General features: G+C 37.3%; 1 protein-coding gene across 2 annotated transcripts; it reads right to left on the minus strand.

Moving 5' to 3' along the window:
- Nucleotides 1-386: 386 nt before the first annotated feature.
- CNBP (CCHC-type zinc finger nucleic acid binding protein) lies at nt 387-10,530 on the minus strand. Of its 2 annotated transcripts, none has more exons than XM_053721052.1 (5): nt 10,393-10,530; nt 7,499-7,645; nt 7,324-7,416; nt 3,186-3,384; nt 387-1,317 (listed from the first exon to the last, which is right to left on the minus strand). In XM_053721052.1, exons 2-5 carry the CDS (start codon nt 7,629-7,631, stop codon nt 1,200-1,202), a joined length of 543 nt encoding a protein of 180 aa, XP_053577027.1. In that variant the 5' UTR covers nt 7,632-7,645; nt 10,393-10,530; the 3' UTR covers nt 387-1,199. The 2 variants fall into 2 exon arrangements, with proteins under 2 accessions (XP_053577027.1, XP_053577026.1); XM_053721051.1 differs by having other exon boundaries at nt 10,343-10,459.
- Between the last annotated feature and the right edge of the window lie 1,383 nt (nt 10,531-11,913).

Genomic DNA, 11,913 nt, shown 5'->3' on the forward strand with positions numbered 1-11,913 from the left:
GGGTTTAAGAGTGGTACAGCCCCCTTTTTAAACCTCATTTGCCATGGTTCACTTTGGGTTGATGCTAAAGGATCATTAGAGTGCCTTCCTTGAACCTGCCAGGCAGATCTCTGGTTAATCAAGCTCACGGTAGCAATAAGCAGTTACTTGTAATGCCTATTTAATTATTGCATGTCCCCAAATGCTGTGCGATAATTTATAACTCCACTTGTATTAAACCCAATGTTTAGAGTAATAGATAAGACATGAGTGAATTTTATTGCATTTGTGACGTGTCCCTTTAAAAACTTTAAACACCACACTGAGTAAGAGAACCAATTTCTAGAAGCACAGGAAATTATACATGTATGCAAACCATTTGAAAATTAAAAGACCACAGAACAAACTTTACGCAGACTCCCCTTCCTCCTCCAGCTTTATTGATAGTTTAAAATTACATTTCTATGTTCTAGGACTTCAGTTTCTTTTACCCTCTGACTTTTAAAACTGATAAGCAAATGAAACTCTGTTGTCTAAAGTGATATAGTATACAAAAATAACATCTTGATTTCTGAGAAAACAATAATCTGCAGCTCCTGAATAGTAACAACTTTTCATTTGCTTTTTCCACTGATGCTTGTCCTGGGTTCATTATGCCCATGAAATATTTATTCCAAAACTGCCTTCAACTGTGTCTCCAAAAATGTATGGAGTGGCCAAATTGGCTTATGGTTTCAACTGATATTTTGCAAAAGGCCACTAGTTGACGTGTTTACTTCCACTCTGCTTAGACTGTAGGCAGGGCCTGATGCAGATGTACTTGATGTTATGAACAGCTGAGGTCAGACAATAAGACCATCATAAGCTTAAAATATCAAGTAGATACTTCAAAAAGCATTCCCCTACTGCACAGGTGTGGGGGTGCATAAACCATGTAGGGGTCTACAAGGCTGACTCAACTCTTACCATTAAATCCCTAATCACCAGTGGCACGGAAAGGGGGTTCTTTAACAAAGCATTATACATAACACCTCTACCAAACTAAACATAAACATTTTTTGTAGTTAAATGCAGAAAGTCGTTTTCCACCCCTTTCCTCCTTTTACATGTCAAGTAAAGCTCACTGGCCTGGGACTAGCCTCTATCTGCCAACCATTGGCCAGTGAAGAGGATTCAGAGAAAATACAACCATCAAAAAAAGGAGGGGCGACAAAGGAAATTTAAGCTGTTGCTTCAATCGTGCATTCCCGTGCAAGGTGCCCTGACTCCCCACAGCGGTAACAGTTGACTTCACTTGTCTTACTGCAGTTGATGGCTACATGGCCAGTTTCTCCACACCTAAAAAACACAAATACAAGTCTGCTTTTAAAAAGACTGTTTAACCAGTAATTAAACACTTATTAAAAAAAAATACCTTGTTAACTCAGCAGCTACTGGGTGATCTTAAAGGGACATAAAACAAATGATTTAGAAAGAGCATCTCATTTTAAACTACTTTCCAATTTAATTCTATTTAATTTGCTTCATTCACTATGTATCCTTTGTTGAAAAGCATATTTAAATTGGCACAGTAGCTGCACATAGATGACCTGTGTGAATGAAGAAATGGTAATACACAGGTGAGCCAAAGGAAATCTAAAGAATGAAGCAAATTAAATAATTTTAAACATTCCAATTTACTTGTGAAGCAAAGAAATATGTTTGGAAATGCATCAACTGTTCCTCCACTATCAAATGGTCATAAAACCAGTTGTAGGAAGGGGGAGGGGGAAAGCCAGCAAGTGCTTGTTAAATTGTGTATCATGTGGTAGATGGGAGCACACTCAATATTTACAAACTTAATAGCTGGTGTTTTCACAGAACTACACTTCTTTCAAAGTTATGAATAGTCATGCATAGCAATATATTTCCAGTATGGGGCAAGTCTACTATGCAATTTACTTCTTATAAGCCTTTAGTAGTACCTGCACAAGTTTTGTACATATTAAAAATGATATACCATGCATGTAACAAATATCCAACAACAAAGTAGTAAACTAGAAAGTATGCAATTAAGAAAAATTTAAGTTTCTTTAACCCCTTGAGTGCCAATGACGGCTCAGAGCCGTCATTAGCACTCAACTACCTTTATTGCAATCTGGGGACCACCACCCACTCCTACCCTGGCAATCGGGCCTGCATAGTGATGGGGCTTCCCGTTACATGTGGTGACGTCACACACAATGACGTGATGTCACTGAGCAACTTTATTTAAAATTGTCAATACAAAGTATAGGGAAAGGGGGCAATGCTGCTTAGAAACTTGTATCTCAGGGATCTAAGCAGCTACAGACCCACCATTGGAAAGGTAATCATCTGACCTTTCCAATGGTATAAGTCTTAGGGATCTGGGGGTGGATGGGAAGGTAAAAAAAAACAGAATATTTATTTCAGCTTAGCACTCAAAGGGTTAAATTAATTTGCTTTGTACGCTTGGTATCCTTTGTTGAAAATACCAAGGTAGGCTGAGGAGCAGCAACAGACTAAGGGGGGCTAGCTGCTAATAGGTAGTTGAAAACACCAGTAGAGAAAATGATAAAAAGTATTTAGATTGCTGTCAACTCCTGATATTTCATTGCTGCACATTCAAATGATAGAGAATGAAGCAAATTTAATAGTCAATTGAAACGTTACTTAAAACTGTACATAGAACAGCTATTGGCTATAAGGAGGGAATGTCATGGGTCATCTGAGGTGGGTTATTTTAGTATAACTATATGATAAAACATACCTTTATCTTGATTAAGACTTAAAAAGGACAGAAATGTCATGAAACTTCATATAAAAGTGAAGACTATCAGTGGTTTACACATCCTGTAAGGACCCGTGCACCAGTATTCAACACTATGCAGAGGTGGCTGAGATGTGCATCGCTTCTGAATATTTAATTTGTGCCATACAAGCTGCTGCTGACTGAAAATATGGTTTGAATACTGGTGCTCGGGCCTTCACAGGACATGTATGCTGCAGAAAAACCACTAGAAGCATTTTTATTAATGTAAATAAAATCGCAAAAATGCTTCTATTTCAAATCTAAAATATACATTAGATTTGACCTTGCTCTTTAATCATGAATTAAGGGCCGTTTTATTTATTACATAGATAAAGCCTAGCGTTTGAAAAATCAAACATTTACCAACACTTTAAGGTTTTTAATTGCAGCTCACCTGTAGCATTTCACTTTAGTGCAATCTTTCTGGATATGGCCAAACTCTCCACAAGAATAACACTTCTGCTCATCAGCGTGGTCACAGTCACGAGCAAGATGACCAGGCTTTCCACAGTTGTAGCAGCATTGCTCTCGCTCTTTTCTTGGCTCCTTACAGTCTTTGGCAATGTGCCCACCTCTGCCACAGTTATAGCAGGCTAAATACAAGAGTAAAATCAAATTTAAGTGAAATCACACAAGAATTAAGGCCCTACAATCCCAGTCTTACAAACCATATAGACCAAGATGCAGATACTGATAAAAATCCAGTATAAAAAAAGTTAAAAAAAAACCAAAAACTTATAAGCTCAGTTTAACTCGGTTGAAAGGGCAATTTTATTTAAATCTAAGCAAAACTATACATAAAAACCCCTTTAAAAGCACATTGTACTGTAATTTGTACTCCTTTAATGTGTTTGTAAATCATTTAATATGCTTCAGCAGGTAAAATATAAATTTGCAAATAGCTTTTTTTAACCTTTATTTTGCCTTTTAAAGGGATAGTAAATCCCATTTTTTCCCTTTCATTATCCAGATAGAAAGTTGCATAAAATTCCATGCTCTAATATACTACTATTAATTTTACTTTCCTGCTTTTTGAATAAGATACCAAGAGAAGAATGTTAAGCTCAAGAGCCGGACCATTTTTGGTTTATCACCTGGGTAGCTCTTGCATCTTGGTGGGTAAATGCAGCCACCAATCAGCAAGCGCTACCCAGGGTGCTGAACATTCCTTATTTTCAAATAAGATACCAAGAGTACAAAGTAAGTGATAATAGCAATTAGAATGTTGCATGCTCTGAATCATGAAACACATTTGAGTTTACCTTCACTTTAAAATAGCTGCTGCAGCATTTTTAGACTGCCACCAATACTGAAGTCAATACTGCCGTCAAGCACATTTAAAAGGGAGTTCACACAGCTGCTTTGATTAAGCATTGATTGGCTGCTGACCTGAGCTTAATGTCCCTCTAAGACTCGAGTCCAAATAAGCTACTAATGCAGCTCAAAAGTGAATAGATGTGGCAAACTCTGCCCTGAAAGGCAGTACAGATTAAGGATCTCCAGTTACCACAGGTTCTACGATTCTAAATTTTGGCCTGACTAAGGCCCATAAGAAATATAATCAATGTTGTAGTTCAAGGGACATTAAAATATTTTACATTTAAAGTGAACTATAGCGTTTTTGAAACAAATAAAGGGCACTTTCATTCATGAAGTATAAGATACTTCATGCAGAAAGTGCCTTTATTCGTTTCAACCGACTGCCGTTCTTAGCTGCTACAGCAGCCCACAGCCAAAATTTTTTGCTAAGAGGTGACGTTCTCACCTCTTAGCAAAATATTTTTGGCTGTTGTAGCAGCTAACGGCTATTTGTTTCAAAAACGCTATAGTTGACCTTCACTTTTAAGTAATAAGAAATTCAGCTGCATTTGTGAATGCATGATAGTTCAATGATTTATCTGTATGAAATGCTTCAATATATAGCATGACAAGACTACTTATCCTTGCTGGAAAATTGTAGTGACAAAAAGCATTACTACTGCAGCGTTGTGTTCTATTTATTTTAGACTTAAACTTATGTGCTTATATAATCAGTGTTAAGAATCTAGTACTACAAAAAAAAATAAAAAAATCAGCAGTGCAGAAAACGATTAACAGAAGTCTAAATTAGAAAATAAGGTCTGAGTGCATCTGAATTTAGTTTATATTGCACACAAACAGCTGTAATGCTATTACAGGGGTTATGTGCCATGTAAAGGGATACTGACCGCTTTGCGCCGTTAGAATGTTCCATGCTGTCCTATCACTGCTGGGTTTTAACACTTAGGACAGCATGGGACATCTTACCTTAGCGTTATTTAGCCTCATTTTCAGGGACCACCCACAAAACACCTGGAATGAGGTGCACATTAAGTCCCATGACCCGATCCCATCTTTGAAATCCTTTGATAGTCTATGCAATCACATTTCAATTTTCCAGCAAGAGTTTACATTGGAACTTTGTTCCAAACTAAGCACTTGCTCCTTGGCATGAATGGGGTTAAACAGTTCTCTGGGTAAAATGGGTTAAATCAGAGAAACAGGTTAAAAAAAAAAAACAAAAACAAACAAACTTGTACTCTTGCAAAATATGTTACTGTAGCCTCTGTCCACAGCGATAAGAGTGGAGACATTATGGAAACCATGTTCTTCACGATTCAGTTAGAAATAAGTGTATTCGCTTAAATGAATAGTCACAGTAGATTTGCATAATAAACAAATGCAAGATAAGACAATGCAATAGCACTTAGTCTAAACTTCAAATGAGTAGCAATTTTTTTTTCTGACAATTTTAAAAGTTATGTTTCTTTTCACTCCCACTGAACCATGTGACAGCCATCAGCCAATCACAAATGCATACATGCTTATTCTTGCACATGCTCAGTAGACTCTGCACATTTTGTTAATGGAAGAAAATTGGAAAGTTGTTTAAAATTGCATGCTCTGAATGATTAAAGTTTAATTTTGATTGAGTGTCCCTTTAAAAGTGACTGTAAAGCCTAGCGTTTGTGAAATGCTAGGATTTACAATTGGAACAAATAAAGGGACTTTGATTCATGAAGTATGAAATGTCAAGGCATTTGCTGCACTGAGCTGCTCAGTCAGTCCATGGCAGAACGATATTTTGCCGAGAGGTGACATTTTCCACCTCTTAGTAAAGAGTTGTGCGGGAAATCCGTCTATTTGCTAAGAGATGGAAAACGTCACCTCTCAGCAAAATAGCTTTCTGCCGTGGGCTCCCTGAGCTGCACAGTGTGGCAAACGCATCCAACAAAAAGGAGCTTTCAACATGATATATTTTATACTTCACGAATGAAAGTCCCATTTATTTATTCAAATTGTAAATCCTAGAATTTAACGCTAGGATTTACAATCACTAATTTGCCAAGTCTAAGATATCATTTGCTGAAAAAATAGCAATGCACATGGGTGAGCCAATAACACAAGGCATCTAGGTGCAGCCAAAAAAATATCTAGATATGCTTTTCAACAAATGGTATGAAGAGAATGAAGTAGATCGAAATGTTTAAAGAGCGCTGTGCTATGGGTGGCTGGAGCAGCTGACTTTAGTGAGCTGCAGTGGCACAGAAAGGGTGATTCTATCACTTTTTATTAAAATAACTGATGACTGAAACCAGTTTAATTTTACTGATGGTAAATCAGAGCATTAAAAAAAAAAGCTCCGGTTTACCATCACTAATACCTAACCAGCCAGATATGCTTTTGGTAGAGACTACAGCCTCCTGTGACAGGAAGTAATGGACACTAAATAAAAAGTAAAAAACATTTAAATAGATTAATACATATTGCAATTTATATTTAGTATATGCAACTGTTTGGTGCTTTATTTCTTTGAGTATTAAAGTCTGCTTCATAATTGTAGTGTTTAAATATGCTGTTATTTTATTAAAAGAAACATCTTCAGCGGTAATTACAAAAATACATTTTAAAGCGTTTCACAGCTAAACACAAGTATATATTGCAAAAAAAAGCTTATATTTCAAATAGTACGGATGTCCATTTTAAGATTTCTTTTGCAAGACATCAAACCCATACAATTATTAAATGTTCCAATTTATCTCTTAATCAGCGTCACTCTTGGCATCCTTTGTTGAAGGAGCAGTAATGCATTACTGTGAGGCTAGATTAAGGCCAAAGGATATACGTGTGCAGCCACTAAGCAGCAGCTCTTGATCATACCTTAGTATGCTTTTCAACAGTATACAAATTAAACAGAACTAAATAGGAAATTTAAAAATTGCATGAACCATCTTAGCCACGAAAAAACAAATGGGTTCATGTCCCTTTAATATATACTCTAAAGCCTGGCTTCTCAACAGCAGGGCCGTGGCTTAGTACCGGGCTGTGATAGCCCTGCTGGTGGGCCCCGACCTGTCATGCCCCCACTACACACCAGGGGCAGACTGAGACCAATAAAGGCCCCGGGAAGAACCACTGCGCTAAAGCACACATAAACTAGTTGGGGAAAAAAAAAAAAAAAAGAGTTTAAAGATCATTTTGGCTTTTACAGTGATATTTTGTTAGAAACTCACCATCCTCTTGAAGATCACAATCCTTAGCAAGGTGACCAGATTCCCCGCAACGGTAACAGATGTCTGGAAGGGATGACGAAATAAACTGGAAACCTGTCAAGTTGATGTAATGTAAGTTAACAGAAGCAAAACAAAGTGGTTTTATTACAACATAAGCAGTGCAATGTGAACAAACCTCTAGAAGAATTAAATCCACCACGGGCCCCACGACCTCTTCCTCCACCACGGCCCCCACGGCCACCTCCAGTTGGGCATTCCCGAGCCCAATGGCCAGAGCGTCCACATTTGAAGCACTCGTTGCTGCTCATGTCTGAGTAGTAATCTATTGGAAAGATTAAAGTGATGAAAAAGGACAGTTTTGCAATTCAGGGTACGTTTTAATTTATTTTTTTCACGGTTATGTGCGTTATGTCCATTGCCCAAACATATCCAAGTAACTACATTGTTTATAAGGTATATACAGAAATGTCATTAGCAAATTAATAGGGCATGCCAAACTAAGTTAAATACAGAGCATAAGGGAGCCAATATCAATTAAGAAAACCAAGTAGACATTTCCAAATTTTAAAAGGAAGTCAGTCAGAATTACACTCTAGGAGGCAGAAAAGTTATTTATAGATTACACGTGTGACTTTCTGGCACTCAAAGCATGCACAGGAAATTCAAGTTGGCCTATAGCTATATTAACAGGTGGTCACATGGACATTTAACTAAACAACCCAATTCCTCATAAAATGAGAATTTCTTCACTACTCAAATGGTAAACTTAATAGTGTTTGTTTACCAAGAGACTGGAGCAAACCCAACAAGGTTTAGAATCCCTGCCCTGTTATAAGCAGACACTGTTTAGCTTGATAAATAAAACTGCTCATTCAGATCTTTCCCTAACTGGGGACAGAGAGATAACCTAAAGCAGGGATGTCCAAACTTTGCTCTCCAGAGGTTTTGGAACTACATTTCCCATGATGCTCAGCTAGATAAAATGCTGGCTGAGCATCATCGGAAATGTAGTTCCAAAACCCCTGGAGAGCAAAGTTTGGACACCCCTGACCTAAAGGGACACTAAACCAAACATTTTTCTCTCATGATTCAAAAAGCATGCAACTTTAAAGCAACTTTCTAATTTACTCCTATGAATTTCTCTTTATTCTCTTGCTATCTTTATTTAAACAGCAGGAATGTGATGCATAGGAGCCAGCCCATTTTTAGTTGAGAACCTGGTTTATGCTTTATTGGTGGGTAAATATCAGCCTACAATAAGAAATCGCTATCCATGGTGCTGAACCCAAAACGGGCTGGCTGCCAAGATATATATTCCTGCTTTTAAAATAAAAATGCAAGAGAACAAAGAAAAAAAAAAAAAGTGTAAATTAGAAACTTGTTTAAAAAAAATCATGCTCTCTGAATTACGGGGGGGGGGGGGGGACCACAATGTTCAGTGTCCCTTAGTTTTTATGCCCCAAAGTATATGCATGCCTGCAAAAATCACACAAGTTTGGTAAACACAATGATAGTTTAAAGATATTTGACAACACTTGCAGAGAAAAACACACATTTCTAAAAGCAACTATTAGCAAAAAAATTTGATATATATTTTAATTAAAGGGAAATTTTTGGAAATGATTAAAAAGAACACTATTACTCAATCCACAGTTTGACGTAACATATATACATATATATATATATATATATATATATATATATATATATATATATATATACACACACATACACGTTTTACCTCCGATTTACCTTGTATCCAAGCCTCTGCAGAGTGACAGACATACATTTTATCTATACAAGCATCTATTATTTTAGGCATAAAGCCGAGACGCACAAGTTGAGTATAATCTGCACCCTAGATCAAGATGCTGTCAAAATAAAGCTTTTGAAATTTTAGGAGTTCTGAACTTTTACTTTTTTGTGATCATCATATGGGTCACATGAGTGTATTTAATTACTTTTAAAAGTTTGGATTAAATTCAAAAAGAAAATTCAACTGTATTCAGTGGCCCTTTTATTTGCAGCTAGCTGAAAACAATTGTGTACACCGATAATAGGCAGACATGTATAGCCACCAACCAAATTGTTCCCTATAGTGCATTGCTGCCTAATAGTCTACCTAAATATACTGTTCAACAAAGGACACTAAAGCCAACACAGATTAAGTTACAGGAAACGGGTTAAACTATATAAACAGTATAGGGCATGTTATATATGGAAATCTCAACATACAACTCATAACTACAGTTCTAAGGTTTTAAAACTAAACCATTACAGTGAAAATAAGGTCTGAAAAAGTGCTGATCTGATAATTAGATTCAGATAAACTTCGTTTACTAACCACGTGGGTAGACTTAGGCACAATTCCACACACCACGCCCACACGCAGATGATGGAATGGCTAGGACTAACTAGAATAAGTTGTGTTTGCACGAGTCATTCACAACATTAGTGGGGCTCTAGAACACTTGCCTCATATAGCTAATACCGTAACCGTACAAAACGCATCACCTCTCGCCATAAAAGGAAGAAGCTCTGCGCAACCACGTGGTGCAAAAACACAGCACTGCCATAAAGGAAATGTAATATTTCACTTAACAGAATACTACACGCAATAAAGAGTTAAGTCGTCTTCAGTGGGTTTGCACGTTACATAATAAGTTGCGACTTTTACGTAAAGTATATAAACAAGACTCCGTGTATATTTGAATTGCGGTGACACCTCTACACCAACAGGGGTCGCTAAAAAAACAAAACGACGACAACAGACATTTATCAGGAATTAAAGACACGGGGGTCTTTACTGTCGTTTAGTATAAATGCACTGAGGCCTAGCCACACTTCCCACATTTCAAACAAGCTTGAAATGCAACAGAGTCGCAGACCGCACCGCACCCCCAACCCAGAACCGCGCATGACACACTAGGCCGCAGCACAGCGCCATCATACCAGCTGTTTACAACCACAAAATCATCGTATTAAAACTACACGCCGCGAAGAAGACGTTCACACATACCCATAGTTACTCGTACACCTGATGACAGAAGAGCTCACTGACGCACTTACCCTCACGCCACCACCAGTAGCCCTATTTATGTCTAGTTCCTCTTGGTTGCGCCACACGAGGTTTGCACACGACCCGAAAACTGCTTCTGACCTGCGCTGGGAGCTAGAACGACGTAAGCCAATCGAAACATACAACGTCAGCTACTGCCTCCCCTTGTGGCCAATCAGATGGACTAAAGTTACAATTTCGCTCCCACCCATTTCTGTAAAATTGCGCTGTCTATCAGACGAGTCCATTTTCTGTAGAAAAAGGGAGCGCGTTAAAATTCTTCATCATATTAGCTGTTTCAAATACTTTAATGATCGATATCTTCTAAATAAAATAATTCATATATACGAATATATATAATGAGACAATGTGTTTGTTTTATAATGAAAACGTGCATGTATTTTAATTTCTAATTGTATATTCCACCCTATAAAGTCTTATTTTTTATGAGCTTATTTTAGTTCTTCCCGCCTTCTGTGCTGTTATTTTGCCTCGGTCGCGCGCATTCAGCCATTTTAGGTTAAGGTTTCTTGAGGGACGGAGATAGTATGATATAATCAAATATTTCATAAATTAAGTAGGTATATGGCCGAGTAATTTTTTAAATTATTATTTTATATTTTATTATTATATTGAAAGATAATGATTCAAATGGAGTTTTGACGTTTTAAAAGGTGTTGAACTGGTTAAAGAAATATTGATATTGTTTAGTAAAGTATGACGGCAAAATAGTATTTGCAGAATGGTTGAAAAAGAAGTGACTTTCAGGTAGATTACGAGTTGAGCGTTATTACTTAAAGGGACATGAAACCCAATTTTTTTCTTTCATGATTTAGAACAGTGCTTTCCAAACTGTGTGTCGGCAGCAGTGTGTAGGTGTATCCCTGCTTCAGCACAAATTTTTTTAAATCTAATTTTTTTCAACAATTTTTTTTGATTTCTGACTTTCCGCCTGCCTACTACGCATATCATGTGGTTGACACATGATTGATAACTAGTGGGTCACAGATCATCTTAACCTATTGGCGCAGTTCAGTGGGAACTGAAACTATTCCCTTTGGCGGCACATTGGCTCCTCAATTGGCTTGTGACTGCACATGTAGTTAGTGAGTGGGGACAGCAGTGTGTTTGCAGCGCGAGCGGTAGTCAGTCGAACTCGCAGAGCTCTGAGGGCAGCAGCTTAAACGCTGGGCTAAAGTCAGAAGTCAAAGTGGTTTTTTTTCGCAGCTAGCTCCCAGTAGTGCATTGCTGCTCTTGATATATGGATAGGAAAGGGAAGCTTAAAAATGCTTGATGATGAAATGCGAGTGACTTTATCTAATATTCCACCAAATATTCAGAAATTGTCTTTATCCCATCAACCTCATGCATCCCATTAAAATATTAAGTAGCTATTGGTGTTATTAAACATTTTTTTAAAATTTTTGCACATAATTACATACTGTTACTTGTAAATACATTTCGTTATTATATCATTTATGTATGTGTCCGTATCTCTTAAAACAAGTTAGTTTAACCTCCTGTTTGCTAGT

Source organism: Bombina bombina, chromosome 7 (assembly GCF_027579735.1).
Source record: "Bombina bombina isolate aBomBom1 chromosome 7, aBomBom1.pri, whole genome shotgun sequence".
NCBI classification, from domain to species: domain Eukaryota; kingdom Metazoa; phylum Chordata; class Amphibia; order Anura; family Bombinatoridae; genus Bombina; species Bombina bombina.

Bases quoted from the DNA above. Each gene is read 5' to 3' on its own strand.
- CNBP (XM_053721051.1), bottom strand. The intron at 3,385-7,323 runs GTGAGTTTCTAA...TCTTGTATTTAG, and splicing joins TTGTGATCTTCAAGAGGATG to CCTGCTATAACTGTGGCAGA. The intron at 1,318-3,185 runs GTGAGCTGCAAT...TGTGTTTTTTAG, and splicing joins ACTAAAGTGAAATGCTACAG to GTGTGGAGAAACTGGCCATG.